The 23,453-nt window shown below is 40.7% G+C and overlaps 1 protein-coding gene across 8 annotated transcripts in view; it reads left to right on the forward strand.

Moving 5' to 3' along the window:
* The window catches only part of TENM3 (teneurin transmembrane protein 3), a 1,407,247-nt gene that overhangs the window by 1,365,638 nt on the left and 18,156 nt on the right, over window positions 1–23,453 (forward strand). For all 8 annotated transcript variants that reach the window (XM_040418697.1, XM_040418698.1, XM_040418703.1 and 5 more), the window contains 3 exons: window positions 470–1,344; window positions 19,294–19,469; window positions 22,628–22,863. In XM_040418697.1, coding sequence (XP_040274631.1) covers window positions 470–1,344; window positions 19,294–19,469; window positions 22,628–22,863 — 1,287 coding nt within the window. The remainder of the gene's footprint in view (window positions 1–469; window positions 1,345–19,293; window positions 19,470–22,627; window positions 22,864–23,453) is intronic.

The following is a 23,453-nucleotide window of genomic DNA, read 5'->3' on the forward strand; positions in this document are numbered from 1 at the left end:
AGCACCAACTGCGTATGGGTGCTGTCTGCAAAAATCTGTGAATTTTATTCTCAAAGCATTTACACCAGACAACTGATGTCAATACATTTTTGGATCTCCTCTACACAGCTCTAAATTACCAAATTTTCTTCACACTATAAAACTGTCTGCCTGCAGCCACCACTTGGGGGAGCTTGGTGCACATTCATTTATATTGCTACTTTTGAACTCGGTGGTTGCTGTAAAAATCTCTATGCCCTGAACTCTCCCTAGTGACGGCTGTAGAAGATTGCTTTGGATTTTTGTTGGGAAGCAGAAGAAGGAGTTCAGCTCCAGGCTGGATGGCTTACAAATTTCCGCCATATAGATGGGATAGCATTTACAAGGAAATTATATACATAGCATTTAATATGTGATTAATGACTGATTTCTAGATCATATATTTCTCAATTAAAGCACCTTACTATACTTGCCACTTTGTATTCAACAGGTAAGATTGGAATGGCCAACGGATTTAGCCATTAATCCAATGGACAACTCTATATATGTTCTGGACAACAATGTAGTATTGCAAATCACTGAGAATCGCCAAGTCCGCATTGCTGCAGGAAGGCCAATGTACTGTCAAGTTCCAGGTGTTGAATACTCAGTAGGAAAATATGCAGTTCAAGCAATACTAGAATCTGCCACCGCTATATCAGTATCCTACAGTGGAGTGCTGTACATCACTGAAACTGATGAAAAGAAGGTAAATCGCATTCGACAAGTTACTACTGATGGAGAGATTTCGTTGGTCGCTGGCATACCATCGGAATGTGACTGCAAAAATGATGCCAATTGTGACTGCTACCAAAATGGAGATGGTTATGCAAAAGATGCCAAATTAAGTGCCCCATCATCACTTGCTGCTTCCCCAGATGGCACATTATACATTGCAGATCTGGGCAATATTAGAATCCGTGCTGTCTCCAAAAACAAGCCTGAGCTTAGTTCAATTAATTATTATGAAGTTGCATCCCCGACTGATCAAGAACTTTATATTTTTGATGTCAATGGTACCCATCAATATACAATGAGCCTAATAACTGGAGACTACTTATACAACTTCAGCTATAGTAATGAAAATGACATAACCGCAGTGACTGACAGCAATGGAAACACCCTCCGCATCAGAAGGGATCCAAACCGTATGCCAGTGAGAATTGTTGCGCCTGACAATCAAGTAATCTGGTTAACAATTGGCACCAATGGCTGCCTGAAGAGCATGACTGCCCAGAGCCAAGAATTGGTATTATTTACCTATCATGGCAACAGTGGACTCCTTGCAACAAAAAGTGATGAAACTGGATGGACGACCTTCTTTGAGTGAGTAACTGTTCTACTAATATTCTTATCAAACATCCCTGTATTATACCCATAATACAAATAAGTGTGACTTGTATATGAACAGCGCAATGCAATACTGTTGTTGAAACTTGGTTCAAAGTATTGGAACAGTCCATTCATTCTTATATATTTTTATCCAAAAGTCCTAAAGGAGAGATGTTTTATTTGAATTCTCCTTTAAAATTTTTGACGTGACTTTTCAGGGCCAAAGTCCAGAAATCTGCTTATTAGGCCCCATGAACATGACTGTATGTATTTTGAGGTCTGAAAAAAATGGAACCGCAAAATACGGATGACGTCTAGGTGCTTTCCGTATTTTGCTGAATAGAACAGCTGGCCCCTCATAGAACAGTACTATCCTTGTCCGTAATGCGTAAAAAGGACATATTCTATTTTTTTGCGGAACGGACATATGGACATACGGAAACGGAATGCACACAGAGTAAATTCCATATTTTTTTGCGGACCAATTGAACTGAATGGTTCCGTACACAGTCCGCAAAAAAACCAGAACAGACACGGAAAGAAAATAAGTTTGTGTGCATGAGGCCTTAATAACATGCAATACCACATAGTTCAATTTAAGCATTAGATCTCTTCTCCTCTACTAGTCTTTGCCTCCTCCTGTATATATAATAAGGTAATAATCCTGTATATATAATGTATGTTTCCTTGATTATATTGCTTTTTAGGTAATAGGGTAACCTCACTGTGAAGAAGATAGTTAGAGGACCTATCACTATGATGACCCTGTCTGTTTTATTTAATAAAAAAAAGTCTAAAAATATTAAAACTAAAATGTAAATAAAATGCCTTATAGGTGGCAAGGACATTTGGCCAATGACCAGACTTCCCACAGGAGTTAGGTCCAAACATCCAAGCAATGGGCTTACAGTTTGCCCAATGGTGCTTCTATAATACCCAAAGCCCCCCCCCCCCCATGGTAAACAGTGTCAGAGTCATAAGATGCCCGTAATCTTAAGAGATCACATGACCAATACACTGATAACTGCTATATAAATGATCTAGAACAGGGATGGCCAACCTGTGGCTCTCCAGCTGTTGCAAAACTAGAACTCCCAGCATGCCCAGACATCCTACAGCTATCAGCCTACAGCAGGGCATGGTGGGAATTGTAGTTTTACAACAGCTGGAGAGCCGCAGGTTGGCCATCCCTGATCTAGACAGTCACAAGATATCACAATAACTAGCAAAGTCATGCAGTTATTACATTGTATCATGCTGGAGGAGGGGGATTATGGGAGTACTGCTGGGTATAGTGGGAGGAAGATGGCTGGAAGATGATTTGCATGTCTTTGCCACCTATAAAGTAGTTTTTTTTTTGGATTCTGTATTTAGAAAACTGATTTGAACATTATAGAGAAAATTATTTTTTCTCGAGGTTAACAATATTCCAAATGAAAGAGATAGGCTTATGGTTCTAAATTGATCTTTCAAGCAACAGAGCAGAAGGGGACCAAAAGGTTCTGCCTGTTGTAGCTAAATAATAAGAATAATGGGGTGCAGTATGTGAAAAAAACTGTATTAGTGTATGTGTCACATTGGAGAGAGCTACATCCTCTACTATGAAGGGGCTATTATTGTGGCTTCACTAATATGCAAGGAACGGAAAAAAATGGTTCTCTCCCTTCCTAATTAGACAAAAATTATTCTTTTTCTAGCGTGACAGTACTTAATCAATAAAATAATGACTCAATAATACCATCAAACAGCAAAATAGGAGAAATCAGCTACACCTTATTAAATGATAATTTACTATTTTGTCTCTATTGGATTTCCAAAGCACAAAAAGTGACTCCATCTATGAAAATGGTATAAGTGGAAATAAAAGGGGGTTGCGTAAACACATACGGCATTATAAACTGGAGTGGAACAGATTTTTGTGATACAATGTCTGCTTACCTTACTATCAATAATAGGAAAGATAAAATTCCTTATTGACTCATGCCTTTAACAAAACTAATAATGATACTTATTTGGAAAAATCATTATTATAAGACAAATCCAAGACCTACTGAAGACATATTGGTTGAAAGGATAGTTTAAAGTCGAGACATTATTCCGTCCTGAATATGTCACCTAGGATTGCTTTTGTACGTAGACATCTAAGGCTTCTTTCACACCTGCGTTCAGGTGTCCGCTCGTGAGCTCCGTTTGAAGGAGCTCACGAGCGGTCCTGAACGCAGCCGCCCGGCCGCAATGCATTCTCAGTGGAGGCGGATCCACTGAGAATGCATCCGCCTGCCAGCGTTCAGCCTCCGCTCCGCTCAGTGAGCGGACACCTGAACGCTGCTTGCAGCGTTCGGGTGTCCGCCTGGCCATGCGGAGGCGAGCGGATCCGTCCAGACTTACAATGTAAGTCAATGGGGACGGATCCGCTTGAAGATGACTCCAAATGGCTCAATCTTCAAGCGGATCCGTTCCCCATTGACTTACAATGTAAAGTCTGAACGGATCCGCTCAGGCTACTTTCATACTTAGAAAATTTTCTAAGTTTTAATGCAGACGGATCCGTTCTGAACGGATGCGAACGTCTGCATTATCGGAGCGGATCCGTCTGATGAAACATCAGACGGATCCGCTCCGAACGCTAGTGTGAAAGTAGCCTAAAATAGATTTACCACAAACCAAACCAAATTATAAAGGCAGAAGCTGAGGCTCCTGGGCCCCAATAAAAAAATTCTGTAAAAAGGTCCAAAATGATCACATAATTTATAATACTGGTCTCCTCATATGGGCAAGAGGGATCTTTTGTTCCTCTCAGGCTCCAGGGCCTGGGTGCAACCTCTTTACCTCCTATAGTTATAATGCAATGATTTATTGCCGGTTTTGTGCTTACATAGAAGCCAATCTGAACAAACAGATCTTCAGTATAAGGCTACATGCACACGACCGTGTGCCCCGTGGTCGTATTGCGGGCCGCATACAGCGGGTCCGCAATACACGTTACCTGGCAGTGTGCATTCCGCATCACGGATCGCGGACCCATTCACTTGAATGGGTCCGCAATCATGGACATGCGGAACGGAGGCACGGATCGGAACCCCACAGAAGCACTACGGAGTGCTTCCGTGGTGATTCTGGCCGTGCCTCCACACCGCAAAAAAGTAGCGCACGCACTACTTTTTTGCGGTGCAGACCGTCGGATGCGGATCACAGACCCCATTCAAGTGAATGGGTCTGCGCCCGTGCATTGAGGACAGAAATTTGCGGTCCGCAGCACAGGCACGGAACCCTAACGTTCGTGTGCATGTAGCCTAAAGCTTAGGGAAGGGCAGAGAAGAAGACTCAGCCTGTGATGAGACAACAAGCAGATTTTTAGAATATCCTGACATATATAAAGGTATGCCTCATGTGCCACCATACCAAATTATTTAGCTTTATAGGAATGGTGGCTGCCTAGGTACAAAAGCAATGTTACTAAACATTGTGAGCTGTAACGCTGTAAATGGATGAGGCTATCATTATAATTACATATGCTATATGACTCGGACAAATAAATGATTACTGCTTTCTGCTGATAGTAAAATCTGTACTAGAATTGTATTGGTCCACTGCACTGACCTTACATTCTTCTGGCATCGGTTACAATACTAAAAGTGCAAATATAAAGTAACTTTTTAGAGATAAGTTCTATTTTCACATTAAATTCTGCACATTATGAGTTCCCTGTAAATAGGAGGCTGAGGCTACCTTGAATCAAAGCAGCATCGCTAACTGGTAAAAGTAAAGCAGCCTTTAGAAATAACTTGATGAAAGAAAAAACTTTAAACTCCATAGATAATAAAGAGATTGTTCAGGCATTGAAGGCCAACCTAGATATGAATTTCCAAACAGAGGCATTAGATTGAAGTTAAAAAGCACCAGTTGTGGAAGAGACAGATTGACCAGTGATGGCCTCCTCACATGACTGGATCAAGAGATTATGAAAATATATACAGTATATACTTTACTTTTTTCCAAAATGCTATCTAGACCCATTGCCATATTATACATAGAGCTGAGGCGCTACTACATGTTTCTAACTTCTTCCCATTCAGAAGATCATCTCTTTGTATAATTACATCACTACAAATTAAAGGGGTTCTGCAGTTTGTTTAAACTGATGATCTATCCTCTGGATAGATCATCAGCATCTGATTGGCGGGGGTCCGACACCCAGGACCCCTGCCGATCAGCTGTTTGAGAAAGCAGCGGCGCTGGCAGTAGTGCCACGGCCTTCTCACTGTTTACAGTGATGTCACGACTAGTATCAATGGCCTGGGCGGGGCTAAGTTCTGTTCACTTGAATGGAGCTTAGCCGCGCCCAGGCCAGTGATACTAGTCGTGACGTCACTGGGCCTGCGGTAAGCAGTGAGAAGGCCGCGGTGCTCCTGGAGCGCCGCTGCCTTCTCAAACAGCTGATCGGCAGGGGCCCCAGGTATCGGACCCCCGCCGATCAGATGCTGATGATCTATCCAGAGGATAGATCATCAGTTTAAACAAACTGCAGAACCCCTTTAAACAGAAATGCTCCATAGAATCTCTTTAACTAAACTGGTTCTGATTGGTTACTTCACACATATTTCACGAAGGGCAGAAGACAGATACCGTAACTCTAGTCCCAACCAATTATATACATTATATAGTGACCATATAGGTAAAGGGAACTTTTTTTTATAAAAAATTAAATGGTAAAGTAAGGCCTCATGCACATGTCTGTATTTTTGGTCCACGTTCGATCCACATTTTTTGTGGATTGCACGCGCGCCCATTCATTTCTATGGGGTCACAAATAATGCCGAGCATTAGAGCGGAATGTGAGAAATGGGAAAGTGCAGGACGCACACAGCCGAAATCCGTGTTTTGTGGATTCGCTGGGAGTGGGCCCCAAAACACATACGGTTGTGTGCATGAGGCCTAAAGATTTCAAAACTGACTTTTTGTCATATTAAAACATTTTAGTCATAAGAGGTTAATGGGATTGCCATAAAGGCCTGGTTAGTGGTAATCTGACCATTAGCGAATCAAAGCCAAACAAATTGACCAATCCAAACTTCAGGAAAAATTTGATTAGCCGTGAAGCGCTTCATGGTAAAAAAAAAAATCTTGAAATGGCTTTTTTTTTTTTAAATACATACTCACCTCATCCATTTGAGCACGGAGAGGCCGTTGTGGCCATCATGATTGCAGAAACTGTGTGATGATGTCACCATGCCCGGCCAGAAATATTTTATAGTGTCTTCAATCAAGATGGCCACGACGGCCTCTTTGTTCGCAAATGGATGAGATGACTATGTATTTTTTTAAGCGCCATTTCAAGAAAAATAAATAGGAATGTGCTTCAGGACAAAGTAATTAGTCACAAATCGAATTTCTTTGTAAAATTCAGGGAAGCAGCCAAATGGAATTTGTTATAACTGCTCATTTCTACTGACCATGTTGACAGTTTTTGCATAAACTTGAATATGGGAAAGACATACAAATAGTGTTTCAGCTGAAAAACAAGGCAGATTCTGCTAATTTGCATGTCTTTCACATATTCAAGTTTATGCAAATGAGTTTACATGACAAAACAGCATAGAAAGGTTATTGAATATAATATTAGGACAATTAGAAAACTGAACATTTTTATGCAGCCCTCCTAAGCAGTGAGAGAATAGTAAGATGGCATACAAAAAAAAATTATAATTTTTTTTGTCACCCTAATGATAATGATCTAGGTGCACAGTTCCCTCCAAGCCCTCCAACTTAAATCAAGCAACTTTCAGGCTTACTGGCTCTCAGTCAGATGAGAGCTGGATTTGAATGTCTCATAGTGCACAAGGCTGCCATTGTAAGGTATGCTGACTGTACCCGTCTTATGGATAGGTTATTGGTTAGCACATACCTGGCTTTTGGCATACAGCCTTTGTGTAATTGTCTGTTTGTTATAGGTAGTGAAATTGCATGTGCAATTTGCAAATATTACATTACTGATTTTCACCATCGTGAATTCTTGAATTAGCAAATATGTGGCTAAAAATTTGTGAAATATCACGAATTTGAATATTGTCTATGCCGCTTAATGCATCACTATTAATGATATAAAGGCTATTTTGAGAAAAGTCCTTTAAAAGGAAAATGTCACCGCAATTTGCAAGCACCATGTTATTGTTTTATATATATATATATATACACTCACCTAAAGAATTATTAGGAACACCATACTAATACGGTGTTGGACCCCCTTTTGCCTTCAGAACTGCCTTAATTCTACGTGGCATTGATTCAACAAGGTGCTGATAGCATTCTTTAGAAATGTTGGCCCATATTGATAGGATAGCATCTTGCAGTTGATGGAGATTTGAGGGATGCACATCCAGGGCACAAAGCTCCCGTTCCACCACATCCCAAAGATGCTCTATTGGGTTGAGATCTGGTGACTGTGGGGGCCATTTTAGTACAGTGAACTCATTGTCATGTTCAAGAAACCAATTTGAAATTATTCGAGCTTTGTGACATGGTGCATTATCCTGCTGGAAGTAGCCATCAGAGGATGGATACATGTTCTGTTTACGCCAAATTCGGACTCTACCATTTGAATGTCTCAACAGAAATCGAGACTCATCAGACCAGGCAACATTTTTCCAGTCTTCAACAGTCCAATTTTGGTGAGCTCGTTCAAATTGTAGTCTCTTTTTCCTATTTGTAGTGGAGATGAGTGGTACCCGGTGGGGTCTTCTGCTGTTGTAGCCCATCCGCCTCAAGGTTGTGCGTGTTGTGGCTTCACAAATGCTTTGCTGAATACCTCGGTTGTAACGAGTGGTTATTTCAGTCAACGTTGCTCTTCTATCAGCTTGTATCAGTCAGCCCATTCTCCTCTGACCTCTAGCATCCACAAGGCATTTTTGCCCACAGGACTGCCGCATACTGGATGTTTTTCCCTTTTCACACCATTCTTTGTAAACCCTAGAAATGGTTGTGCGTGAAAATCCCAGTAACTGAGCAGATTGTGAAATACTCAGACCGGCCCGTCTGGCACCAACAACCATGCCACGCTGAAAATTGCTTAAATCACCTTTCTTTCCCATTCTGACATTCAGTTTGGAGTTCAGGAGATTGTCTTGACCAGGACCACACCCCTAAATGCATTGAAGCAACTGCCATGTGATTGGTTGACTAGATAATTGCATTAATGAGAAATAGAACAGGTGTTCCTAATAATTCTTTAGGTGTGTATATATGTATATATATATATACACTGCTCAAAAAATTAAAGGGAACACTTAAAAAACACAATGTAACTCCAAGTCAATCACACTTCTGTGAAATCAAACTGTCCACTTCGGAAGCAACACTGAGTGACAATCAATTTCACATGCTGTTGTGCAAATGGGATAGACAACAGGTGGAAATTATAGGCAATTAGCAAGACACCCCCAATAAAGAAGTGGTTCTGCAGGTGGTCACCACAGACCACTTCTCAGTTCCTATGCGTCCTGGCTGATGTTTTGGTCACTTTTGAATGCTGGGGTGCTTTTACTCTAGTGGTAGCATGAGATGGAGTCTACAACCCACACAAGTGGCTCAGGTAGTGCAGCTTATCCAGGATGGCACATCAATGCGAGCTGTGGCAAGAAGGTTTGCTGTGTCTGTCAGCGTAGTGTCCAGAGCATGGAGGCGCTACCAGGAGACAGGCCAGTACATCAGGAGACGTGGAGGAGGCCGTAGGAGGGCAACAACCCAGCAGCAGGACCGCTACCTCCGCCTTTGTGCAAGGAGGAACAGGAGGAGCACTGCCAGAGCCCTGCAAAATGACCTCCAGCAGGCAACAAATGTGCATGTGTCTGCTCAAACGGTCAGAAACAGACTCCATGATGGTTATATGAGGGCCCGACGTCCACAGGTGGGGGTTGGCTTACAGCCCAACACCGTGCAGAACGTTTGGCATTTGCCAGAGAACATCAAGATTGGCAAATTCGCCACTGGCGCCCTGTGCTCTTCACAGATGAAAGCAGGTTCACACTGAGCACATGTGACAGACGTGACAGAGTCTTGAGACGCCATGGAGAACGTTCTGCTGCCTGCAACATCCTCCAGCATGACCGGTTTGGCATTGGGTCAGTAATGGTGTGGGGTGGCATTTCTTTGGAGGGCCGCACAGCCCTCTATGTGCTCGCCAGAGGTAGCCTGACTGCCATTAGGTACCGAGATGAGATCCTCAGACCCCTTGTGAGACCATATGCTGGTGCGGTTGGCCCTTGGTTCCTCCTAATGCAAGACAATGCTAGACCTCATCTGGCTGGAGTTTGTCAGCAGTTCCTGCAAGACGAAGGCATTGATGCTATGGACTGGCCTGCCCGTTCCCCAGACCTGAATCCAATTGAGCACATCTGGGACATCATGTCTCGCTCTATCCACCAACGTCACGTTGCACCACAGACTGTCCAGGAGTTGGCAGATGCTTTAGTCCAGGTCTGGGAGGAGATCCCTCAGGAGACCATCCGCCACCTCATCAGGAGCATGCACAGGCGTTGTAGGGAGGTCATACAGGCACGTGGAGGTCACACACACTACTGAGCTTTATTTTGACTTGTTTTAAGGACATTACATCAAAGTTGGATCAGCCTGTAGTGTGTTTTTCCACTTTAATTTTGAGTGGGACTCCAAATCCAGACCTCCATGGGTTGAAAAATTTGATTTCCATTTTTTTATTTTTGTGTGATTTTGTTGTCAGCACATTCAACTATGTAAAGAACAAAGTATTTCAGAAGAATATTTAATTAATTCTGATCTAGGATGTGTTATTTTTGTGTTCCCTTTATTTATTTGAGCAGTGTATATAGTACAGACCAAAAGTTTGGACACACCTTCTCATTCAAAGAGTTTTCTTTATTTTCATGACTGAAGGCATCAAAACTATGAATTAACACATGTGGAATTATATACATAACAAGTGTGAAACAACTGAAAATATGTCATATTCTAGGTTCTTCAAAGTAGCCACCTTTTGCTTTGATTACTGCTTTTCACACTTTTGGTATTCTCTTGATGAGCTTCAAGAGGTAGTCCCCTGAAATGGTTTCCACTTCACAGGTGTGCCCTGTCAGGTTTAATAAGTGGGATTTCTTGCCTTATAAATGGGGTTGGGACCATCAGTTGCATTGAGAAGTCAGGTGGATACACAGCTGATAGTCCTACTGAATAGACTGTTAGAATGTGTATTATGGCAAGAAAAAAGCAGCTAAGTAAAGAAAAACGAGTAGCCATCATTACTTTAAGAAATGAAGGTCAGTCAGTCAGCCGAAAAATTGGGAAAACTTTGAAAGTAAGGGCTATTTGACCATGAAGGAGAGTGATGGGGTGCTGCGCCAGATGACCTGGCCTCCACAGTCACCGGACCTGAACCCAATCAAGATGGTTTGGGGTGAGCTGGACCGCAGAGTGAAGGCAAAAGGGCCAACAAGTGCTAAGCATCTCTAGGAACTCCTTCAAGACTGTTGGAAGACCATTTCAGGGGAGTACATCTTAAAGCTCATCAAGAGAATGCCAAGAGTGTGCAAAGCAGTAATCAAAGCAAAAGGTGGCTACTTTGAAGAACCTAGAATATGACATATTTTCAGTTGTTTCACACTTGTTTGTTATGTATATAATTCCACATGTGTTAATTCATAGTTTTAATGCCTTCATAGTCATGAAAATAAAGAAAACTCTTTGAATGAGAAGGTGTGTCCAAACTTTTGGTCTGTACTGTGTATATATATATATATATATATATATATATATATATATTTGTAAGAAAACATTCAATAAATTGTAATTTAGACATTTATACACTTGCTGTTAAAGGGGACCTGTCACCAAGCCAGAAAAAAGGAGATATTTATACATTTTAGCTGTCCGTGCCTTCCCTGAGAATTACATATTTTTACTATTGAATATGCCTCCCTCCCCCCATTCTGCTGTAATGTCCCCCTAGTTACTTCACTTCTTAGACACACTGTAATGTTGAATGTTTTTTTATTTATTAAAAAATAGTCCAAAAGTTATCTCTTTTTTTGATGGCTGATGACGTCACCTGACTTGTACATTGGTGGACACCATTTTTGAACAATTCGTCTGAAACAGATCTAAAAATTTTCTACTTAGCTACAATCCAGATTTTTAGGGTAAATCGTAACAAATTTGATTTGTTTAGAATAAATTGGGTCATCCCTATTTATAAGGAAAAATAGTACTTTGTATAACAGGCAGCATTGCACATCCACGCCACAAAATGCTAGATAACATATCATGTAATAGCACATTTTATCAGTCTGCATCTCACAGGGGTTTCTAAACTGTAGAAAGCCCCCAAACCCTGAAAATAGACTTACAGTATCTACTCTGACTCAGATGGCCATTTGCATGGGTAACACACAATAGCATCTGCTATGAACTTATTAAACCTATTGCTAGCTGAGGCATTCAGCAGTGTAAATGTCGTACTTTGCCATGTAGGCATAATAGGAAGGAGCTTGTGTGACCTTGACCTTCTGCAATAATAAGTGAAGCAATGTAATATCTGGAAATAACATTGGCTATTCTGAATTCACCCTCCTATTACCTTGTAAAACTGTCACATCCCTGCAATGTGTTGTTAAAAGAGGCTAAAAGAAAAACTCAACACATTTGTCTCTTAAATAATATTACAAGCATGCATCCATATAACTGTTAAAGGACCAGCAATGTTGTTGTTATTATTATTCTTATTATTATTTATTATGTTGATATTATTTCATAATTATTAATCATCATCATTAACCTTGTTATTATTTTATATACTTTTTTATTATATTTTGTAGTGTTTGCTATTTTATAGTATATACTGTATTTATGTATTTACAATACCTATAGTACCCCGTGAGATTCCATCTGCCATTATTATAAGAATTATTATAATATTATTTTCTAGAAGCAGTTTTGGGAAAGAATACAATGCCAACTACGGCACTCCAAATATCTTTATATGGTGCCTATGGGTCCACAATATAGAATTGCCAGAATTGAGTTCAGGCTTGAACAAGGCATCATAATGTTTTTGTTCTGTATTATTTTACCATTAGGATGCTTTATTATTTTTATTGACAATTCAAATTTTATACACTTTTTTGCTCCTCACTTGACAAGAGGTTTGGCTTAATGGGAAAGGAGTAAGATTTAATATGTGGTAACATGTTTGAAAATTACACCAAAATATTATCATGAAATTCTGGTTAAAAGTAAGCTAGTACATGGTATAAAGTTAGGCTAGACAGTCTAAAGATGCACCAAATTTATCATCTATTATCAGACAGTTTGAGAAATTTGGAGCATTTTTAGATTGTCTAGCCTAAGGGAGTAATGTATCAATAAATAACTTTTTGCTTATTTGAACTTTTTACTCCTTTTTACTCCGTCTGCTTGGTTTGAAGTAATTTTTGAGACAAATTTACAAAATGTTGCACGTCATTTTTTGTGCAATATACCTAATGATTGCGACTTTTTGCAAAACATTACAATAGTAAATCTGATTAAATGGAAACTGAAGGGCATGGCACAAACCGGACTAAAAATTCAAATATGCATAAATTTAGTGCAAATGCCTACTTCACTGAAAAAAGAGGCAGACTTGATACATTACCCCCTAAGTTTACACTGTCTAAATATTAGAATGGATTAGTAAATCCGCTGCTTTTCTTGTGCTGCTGTCATTGAATTGGTGTTCAGGGACTATTGTAAAGCTAAAATATCAGCTAATATTGAGATTTTCAGTGCGCTAATGGTTATTTCAGCTTTTCATAGCTTTTATCCTTTTAAAATATGCATTTGAATAGTTTCTAAATAATTGTAGGCCCTGTAGCTGGAAGGCTGTCATTATATTTTTGTTTCATTGGCTCACAAGCTTTGATTAATTTGCTCTAGATTGATGCTTCTTACCATATAATTTGTGTTCATCTCATTTCTATTTTCTGTTTTCTTCTTTTTTTTCTGATAAAGTTGGCATTGATGTAATATAAGGTAAACAGGTGGCCCTAGGTACTAATGAGCTGATTACATTAAATCAAATGGTAGCCCTCTATTATTAGGGTATGGCCACACCGTCAGGTTTCCAGATACAGTTTAGGAAGCCAAAACCAGGAGTGGATCATATTGTAGAAGGCGAGAAAGTATAAAGAACAGATACGACTTCTCCTCTTTTTTTAATTCACTCCTGGTTTTGGCTTTTGTGAATTGACTCCTGGTTTGTGACCATACCCTTCCAGAAATCAAGGTTACCTTAGGATCTACCCTGAGAATTGGGATTTTGTATGGCAAGGTGTAGCTATGGTATGGATGTACATTTCCTAAAATACAATTAAATGTTTTTTCTCTATATAAAGCTTAAAAAAGTCATCAGAAAATATGGCAACCACATGTAATTCACATTTTCTGGAGACTAGTCATCTAAATATCAGTCAATATCATTCTATTATATATGGTATGAGCAAGAAGAATTCTGGTAGTAGTCCCATTAACTATCTCTGATGGGGCCAGGGACAACTTCTGTGGGGAATTTGATTCCCCCTTAAGCAGTGTTACCACATCCTCAGAACCACTACTCCTCCACAATGTAGTGTTTCATGTAATAGGAAAAAAAGAAGGGAATTACAATCTTTCTGCTTTATGTTAATTTAACTACAAGGGTATATTTCTGTGGGGTGAGTCTACTGCGGATTGTCCACAGCTGATCTGGCCATTGTGCAGAATTTGCTGTGGACTTTATTGCAGAAGCACTATGGCTTTGCTATCATATACATTTACATGCTGCAGATTTAAAAACCTCACCGCGTGTTATGCACAGATTCTGGTGCCACACTCTCCACAGCAATTTTTAAATCTTATCCACTTTACTTCTACTATGAAACACTGCTACATGCAAATCTATAGGGGGCAGATTTATCATTGTTTGTATGCCAGAAAACTGGCGTGAAAAAGTCGCAAACTATGTGTTTGCAATTTTTCAATGCCACTTGTGCAAAATTTCCTGCGCAAGTGGCATTTCTCCACTGGCTTCACCACTTTCCGAAAAAAGGGGCATGGTGAAAGCAGGGAAGAGGCGAGGCCAGCAGCCTCCAAATTTATAATCTTTTATGCCGACTTTTCTGTTTTAAAAGTACACTGAGATATTAGTATAGACTCACAGACTGCTGAATGCTGCACCTAATTTAGGAGGTGACGTATGCCTCATTATAAATTAGGCCCAGCATACGGCAGTATGACCGTTTTTCACAGACCAGTGTATGCCGCTGCTGTATGATAAATCTGCCCCGTAGTGTTTATGCCACGTAGGAACATACCCTAGAGCAGTGGTGGTGAACCTCTGACATGGGTGCTAGAGGCGGCACTCAGAGCCCTCTCTGTGGGCACCCGCACCCTGGAAAAAGTCTATGGTGTACCACTATGCCTTAGACTTTTCCTGCCATTCATCAGCACAGGGAGCACTATGGAAGGCAGTGCATTGAATGTAGGCAGGCTATTATAACTAAATGAACATGGAAGATATACTATATGGGACTGTAGTATTCAGGTTACATTGCCGTGTTGGCACTTTGCAATAAATAAGTGGGTTTTGGGTTGCAGTTTGGGCACTCGGTCTCTAAAAGGTTTGCCATCACTGCCCTAGAGAATAGTGATTCCAAAATGACTGCAGTTTTTATCATGAACTTGAATTGCCTCATAGGGATTAGTGATGCATACCAAAAAAATTGAATTAAAAAGGTTTAGCTCCTCCCACCAGCTAGGTACATAGATACTCCCTATCATTGCCCCTATCATTGCCCCTAACAACACACAGCTAGTTTATAGCTCCTCCCATCCAACTAGTTACATAGACACTGCCCCTAACAACACCCAACTAGTTTATAGCTCCTCCCACCCAGTTGATAACATAGACACTCCCCTATCACTGCCCCTAACAACCCCCAGCTAGTTTATAACTCCTCCCACCCAGTTGATAACATAGACACTCCCCTATCACTGCCCCTAACAACCCCCAGCTAGTTTATAACTCCTCCCACCCAGTTGATTACATAGACACTACCCTATCACTGCCCCTAACAAACCCCAGCTAGTTTATAGCTCCTCCCACCCAGCCAGTTACATAGACACTACCCTATCACTGCCCCAAACAACACCCAGCTAGTTTATAGCTCCTCCCACCCAGCTAGTTACATAGACACTCCCCTATCACTGCCCCAAACAACACCCAGCTAGTTTATAGCTCCCCCCACCCAGCCAGTTACATAGACACTACCCTATCACTGCCCCAAACAACACCCAGCTAGTTTATAGCTCCTCCCACCCAGCTGGTTACATAGACACTCCCCTATCACTGCCCCAAACAACACCCAGCTAGTTTATATCTCCTCCCACAAGCCAGTTACATAGACACTCCCCTATCACTGCCCCTAACAACCCCCAGCGAGTTTATAGCTCCTCCTACCCAGCTAGTTACATAGACACTCCCCTATCACTGCCCCTAACAACAATATTATGCGTAATAAGTCAGGAGCTAAACAAAATGGTCTGCAAGGATAAAGATTAAATTTAGCACATTTGAAAATTCTTAAATTTTTTTTAGCAGATGAGGATTTTGTACCATATTTTTAATTTATATTTTAATATTTTAATATTTTAAGGTTAAGTGCTAGTTTATTATCTTTCATGTTTAGCTAAGCTGATGATTTGTTGAATGCTGATTATTTCTAGTTAAGCCAAATAGAGTAATGAACCATCATATCGCCTAAAGCTCCAACAAGTTCTATTTACCCACGACTATCACTGTGAACACAATATCCACATGCGCTTGTTGGGGGCATTTATTCATCTATTACATATAAAATCAGGTTATTTTACCAATAGTAACTTATCATTCATTGCCTGGGGCAGACGTGGTCCCATTCTCTCATTATTCCTGGATGTGATGTCATTGCAGCCTCCATCACCTTCTAATTATTCTCCTTGATTTAGGTGTAGAAAATGTACTGAGCAGATATTAAATTACCACTCCCTAGCATGTTCCATGCTCACCACCAAAAAAGCCTCCATGTAATTTATTGCATTTTTATGACCCCCTCATTCAAGGACAGCCGCCATCTTTTTAATCTACTGGAATTCCATTACTGGATTTCCTGGCAAAGGAGAAGTGGCCAGAAAACCTTAATAAGTAACACAGTAAAGAGGTCATTTATAAAGTGCTTGTCCATATGCACACAAGATAAATCTATTTACCCTGTTTGGGTCACAAATAAATAGTCTTAAATTTTAAAGAGAATTTGAACCAAAAATAAGCACGGAGGCTCCTTTCATGGCAACCTAAGCAACAGTTTTAGAAAACTGAACATAAGTTTATTTAGTCTATCTCCAATAGGCAAGGTGATATGGATGATGCTATTCATCTCATGATTATTATGCATCAGAAAGTAAAGAAGAGAAAAGAATGAGAATTTCCTATTCAACCCCTTCCCGACATCTGCCATACAGGTACGGTGGATCAGGTCTTTAAAGGCCATGTACACATTTGGAGGCAATTTTTGTTTATGATTGCATTTTATTCATTTTTGGATAAGAATCATATTTTCGATCGGCCTTTATTAAGAATGTTGAGCTGTTCTGTCACAAAGGGTTAACTGTTTTTCTAGCAGTGTGACTGGTACTTTCACTTTGTGCTGGTCATCTAATAACCCTTATGTCTAAACTACAGAGAGGTCATCAACACTTATTTAAGCTACATTCTTATCAGTAAGATAAGCACTGAGCTATAATGAGTGTTTATAATGTCAGAGAGCAGAGATAAGGAGGCAAAGTCCATGATGGTCAATAATGCTGACCACAGACTTTTAACCCCTCTGATGCCGTGGTTAATTGCGATCAGATCATCTGAGAGGTTTGCACTCCCAGGGACAGAATGGATCCCCTACGCCCAGATCAAGAGAGATGCTCAATTGCTTTGGCAGCCTCAAGCCCCTTGAAGGATCTGACTACTGCATATTGAAGTCCCTATGGAACTCGCGTGGAATTACCTTTATGGAATTAATCACCACCTATTTAGATTAACACAACATACAGAATTCAAGAGAGGATATTCGCTTATAAACAGTAAAGAGGAAAATGATTTAAAGAAGTTCTCTGTGTTTTTATGGATATGGTTTATTGAATGGAGCTCTGCATATGCTCATGTTGTCTAATATCTGCAGCATTAATTCCCTGAGAGTGGATCTTGGCATGAAAGTCAGTATGTGCATTTGTAGCCATGAACTATATCAGTGAAGGACATGTTTCAAAGTATCAATAAACCTTAGGTATAATAAACCCATAGGACTCCTTTAAGAAGCCTGCTCATTACTTTAGCAGTCATTGGATGTGTTGGTCCTTGTCTAAACCACATTTGTGTTAATACCACTGCTAATCATAATTAAACTGTACTTTGTGTAGAATATAAAAGAGAATGAGCGCTGCTCCGTAATAATAAAGGAGCCCTTAACAGAAGTGTCTCATAAAACAAATAGTAAAAAGGCAGGGTAGAACAACATGTCACCTATGGCATAAAGATTTCCATCTAAGCCCGGCTACTGTGTCATAGACTTTTTATTTTTTCTGCCCAGTTTGTTCATTTATAGCCGTAGCTGTGTGTGCCAAGTACTGCATCAGTGATAGTATTATACCTTTTAATGACATTGAATGGACTTTTTGGAACGTGTTGCAGCCTTGCAAATGGTTAGTTTTAGGATGACAGTGTGTATTGGTGCTGACGTGTACCATTTTTCTATCCTTATTAATCTGACTGTCATAGATCTTCTGGTTGTTAGATGAAACTCAGTGATGATATTTTAGACGTCAAGCATAGATATGAGACAGTTTTTCATGTATTAATTTCGCTCAGTAGTCTCTGCATTCTATGATATGGAATTTATTTTGACAATAATGTTATACTATTTGACCTTTAACATGCGGCTTTGAATGTGTCACTGTTGTGGTAAATATTAATAGTTGTATTCCTCTCGCATCAAAGTTTGTGTAAGGAAAAAGGTGAATCCCTTCTCTCAGCCCCAGTCAGATAGAGACACCAATGTTACCATCTTGATAGAAAATTCTGAGCAACTCTCCCCGCCCTTCTCAGTCTGCTCACCTTTATTTACTAACAAAAGGTGTAAAAGGGGCTGGCCCAAGACAAGGATACAGGAAGTGATGTCAAAGGACAGGGCGGGGCAATCAATGTGGCTGGGCAGACAATGCACACGCCCCATTCCTGTATAAGGAAGGATGAGTCATGTCCATTGTCTGATCAGCCAGATGGCCGCCCACCCCCCATCACTGTCAGCATGGACCTCATTCAATACTGCTCAAAGGTGATCAGTATCTAATAAAGATCATTCTACTGGTTCCCATAGGTTTGAAATTATCTGCGAGGCATTGCTACGGCTATTGTCAGTATACGATACTAGTATACCGACAAGGCAGATATGCATGTCTTAAAGGCAGATATGTCTCCAAGCCCACGGGAAGATTTTCATACTGACAGTTTTGCCATTTGGTCCCGATTCAGCCAAAGTACCCTCTGCTAGAGCGCTCCCTGGCCAAATCAGACACAGCGAGACAGATGACAATTTATGAAAACACACACACATCCTAAAGTAAAATGTCTGCATAATAAAATTTCCACAACAGTCACCTTCCTGCAACTTACTAAGGGACCATGCCTTAATAGACATTTTTCATGCCATATCCTCTGTAAGATTCCTGCAGGACAGCGTTCCATAAAAAATATCTTCTTCCAATGTGGTTTTTTTTTTTGTATGGTCTTGTTGAATTGAAATCCAGCTGTTTTTGGAATTTGGTTTAATTCTTCTATTAAAGGCATTAATTTGCAGAATTTCTTGATTTTAGCTACAACAGTGAAGGACGTCTTACCAATGTTACGTTCCCAACGGGTGTTGTCACAAATCTCCATGGAGAAATGGACAAAGCCATCACAGTGGATATAGAGTCATCTAGCAGAGAGGAAGATGTCAGCATTATTTCCAATTTATCTTCAATTGATTCATTTTATACCATGGTTCAAGGTAAGTGCATTTCAAACATTAAAGGGCTTCTGTCACCCCCCAAAAGTCATTTTTCATTTTTGGGCTAATTAAAATCCTTATAGTGCGATTATTTAATATATAGTGATCTTACCTTTTTCTGTTATTTAGTTTCTTTAAAAACCACACTTTTATAATATGTTAATTACCTTGCTACCAGCAAGTAGGGCGTCTACTTGCTGGTGGCCGCCGCATCCTCCTTTCAAAAAAATGCCTCCTCCTCCTGTTGATTGACAGGGCCAGCGAGCGCTCTCCTCCTCCGGCTGGCCCTGTCTGCAATTCAAATCCCGCGCCTGCGCCTTACGTGTCTTCATTCGGCGCAGGCGCTCTGAGATAAGGACGCTCGCTTTCTCAGCACTTCCTCTTTCGGGTTTAGAGGTGATGTCATCGGCGCAGGCGCACTGAGGGAGTGCTGAGGAAGCGAGCGTCCTTCTCTCAGAGCGCCTGTGCCGAATGAAGACACGTAAGGCGCAGGCGCGGGATTTGAATTGCATACAGGGCCATCCGGAGGAGGAGAGCGCTCGCTGGCCCTGTCAATCAACAGGACGAGGGGGCGTTTTTTTGAAAGGAGAATGCGGCGGCTACCTACTTGCTGGTAGCAAGGTAATTAACATATTATAAAAGTGCGGTTTTTAAAGAAACTAAACAACAGAAAAAGGTAAGATCACTATATATTGAATAATCGCACTATAAGGATTTTAATTAGCCCAAAAATGAAAAATGACTTTTGGGGGGTGACAGAAGCCCTTGAAATGTAAAGTAATTTCAGAAGGACTCACTATTATTAGTGGTAAGCAAGCAAGTAAGGGTCAAGAAATAAAAGCTTTATGAAAGCCACTGAACACTTAAAGGGGTTGTCCGGGATCAAAGTAATTTTTAAAAACGTTAATAATCACCTTGATATTACGCAGTAAAGTCATTCTGATGCTCTGTGTATTTTTTTTTTCATCCTCTTTGCTCCTATGAGTCTCTAATACTGCTGTCAGTATTGTTTACATAGCAGCTCCTGTGCTATGTCATTTCCGGCCACACTGCCTTATGGGTCCCACAAGGCTGTGTGACTCTGCAGCTGGATCTTACAAGCCTTTCCACTCCCCCTAATCAGTATTCCGCCTCCTGCCACTCATACTCCTCATCAGTATTCCTCCCCTAAAACCACTTTTTTCTAAGCCTACAAACTAGATCCCTCCCTGCTTCCATGTATCTGCTCTCTGCTAGCATCGCATAAAAGACAATAGTGTCAGGGAGCGATCTGACTGGCATGTAGGGACATGGGAGGCGTGGTTAGCACCTATACTGTAGCACATCCCATTCATTGCAAATGACCATGGGGGGCGTGCACTATGCTAAATAGCATAGTTTGCTGCCTCCAATAGAACCTCCTTCTACTCCTAATAACACTCCTCTATGGCCGGTGACATCATCGGCAGAGGGGGGCGTTCCTTAGTGAGGCGAGTTCTCTCCTCCAATACTGCCTCCTTCCTCCCAGACTAACGCCCTCTGTGCCCGGTGATGTCACAGAGGGGCGTGGTTTGCTCCGACATTTCCCTCCTACTGACAGCCTCCTTGCTAGCTGCAGAACGATCCTGTGTGCTGGTGACGTCACCGGGCTCCTTGCTAAGCGGAAGGAAGAGGCTTAGCACACCAGTAAGGAGTCGGTACGTCACTGAATCTTTGAAAATCGGAACTTCCGGCTGAGAATTTATTAAAGAAATACAGTGCATCAGAAAACTCTGGCAAAGGTAGGACAGGAATGTATGTAATATTTATGTGCTTGTTGTACCCTTACAACAATGTCCCCAATCCCGGACAACCCCTTTAAAGGGGTTGTCCGGGATCACAGTCTTTTTAACTAACATTAGTATTCACCGTTAAATGTATCTGTAAGGTCCCCCTGAAGGTTCCCAGTTTTTTTTTCACTCCTCCGGGTCCCCGAAGCTGCGCTCGAGATTGTTTACATTGCAGCGCTCCCTCTATGTCATTTCCTGCCGCACTGCCTTATGGGTCCCTCAAGGCAGTGCGACTCTGTAGATTGACGTCTCAATCCCAACCATGGGAGGCGTGCCTACAGGATACGTGAGGCGTGCCTAAAGCACTTGAATATGCAGAAATCATGCGGCCCCATTGAGTGTACATGCAGATGAGAGGCGTGCACTATGCTAAACAACAGCCTTCCCTGCCTCCAAATCAACCACCTACAGCCCAGAATAAGGCCCCTCTGATGTAAACGGCACAGAGGGGCGTTCTCCAGCGATGCCAGTTTCCTCCTACAAAACAGCCTCCTTGAGTGCTCCAGAACGCCAATCTGTGCCGGTGACATCACTGGGCTCTTTGCTAAGCGGAAGACGAGGCTTAGCACACCAGTAAGGAGTCACCAGCTGAACAAAAAAATAACACTTCCGGTCCGCAAATCCTGTCTAAGGAATGCGGGCATCAGAATAAAGAAATAAAGGTAGAACCCACATATATGTAGGCTGTTAGTGAAAAACAGCCAATTTACTAATAATCACCGAACCCGGACAACCCCTTTAAAGGGGTTGTGTCACTTCAGCAAGTGGCATTTATCATGTAGAGAAAGTTAATGTAAGGCACTTGCTAATGTATTGTTATTATCCATATTGCCTTCTTTGCTGGCTGGATAAACTTTTCCATCACATTATACACTGCTCGTTTCCAAGGTTAAGACCACCATGCAATCCAGAGTGGTGGCTGCACACTATAGGAAAAAGTGCCAGCCTCTCTGGTGCCGGTACCGTGGGTGCGCACATAGGCTGGTGTTTTTGCTATAGTGTGTAAGAACCGCCACTGTTGATGGATTGCAGGGTGGTCGTAACCATGGAAACAAGCAGTGTATAATGTGATGGAAAAATGAATGAAGCCAGCAAAGGAGGCAATATGGATAATAACAATACATTAGTAAGTGCCTTGTATTCTCTACATAAGAAATTGTATTTGCTGAAATGAGATAACCCCTTTAAGCATAATTTCTTTGCTATCCATTCTGTTCCATTTGAACTTATTTAGAATTTGTGGAATTGTTTGTGCTGAGCATTAGTTAGTCTTCCATACATTAACACTCTTTTATGCAACATGACTTTATTTCTTGTATACTTGAAAATCTATCATTCTTCGTCTTCCAGACCAACTAAGGAACAGCTACCAGGTTGGCTATGATGGTTCCATCAGAATTATCTATGGTAATGGAATGGATTTGCATTTCCAAACGGAGCCCCATATCTTAGCAGGGCCTGCCAACCCAACCGTTACGAAAAGAAATATGACTCTTCCAGGAGAGAATGGGCACAACTTGGTGGAGTGGAGGTTCCGAAAAGAACAAGTACAAGGGAAAGTCAATGTGTTTGGTCGAAAGCTCAGAGTAAGCCTAAATATTAAACCCATATTGTTTATTTCACCATTTGTACCCTCAAACATTTCATATGCAGTATTGGGAATTCATTGCAAAGTAATCAAAATAATTATGTAGTCCCCTGGTCTCCAATCTCGGGTATAATCAGATTGTTGAGTGATGCTAAATGTCACAATGTATTTCCTTGATTGGATTTTTAGATTGGGTTTTTGGCCAATTGAATAAATCCCATACAATGGCCAGCTAATTGGAAAGTATTGTCATCTAGCAAAATTCATTAGAAAAAAAAAACTTTTAGATTTTTGTTTTTTCTAAAGAATGACATAATTAGCAAATAAATAGTAAGCAATAAAGGCAGTTGTCAACAGGATTTAATATAAGGAAAATATTCGAAAAAGATTAATTTAAGCCCGAATGATTTGCAAAAATGTTAATTATTTGAAGAAATGTTTTTCTACTCTCTAAATATTATAATACAATAAAATAATTCAGTGTGAAAATCAAGTGCCAACCTAAGCTAATTACGATGCAAATTGTAAAGCTGATATAAAAAAAATTCTAATAGCTTAGCCATTTCTTATCCTTTCCAAACTGTAGAA

The sequence above is a fragment of the Bufo bufo genome, chromosome 2 (genome assembly GCF_905171765.1).
Source record: "Bufo bufo chromosome 2, aBufBuf1.1, whole genome shotgun sequence".
Taxonomy (NCBI): domain Eukaryota; kingdom Metazoa; phylum Chordata; class Amphibia; order Anura; family Bufonidae; genus Bufo; species Bufo bufo.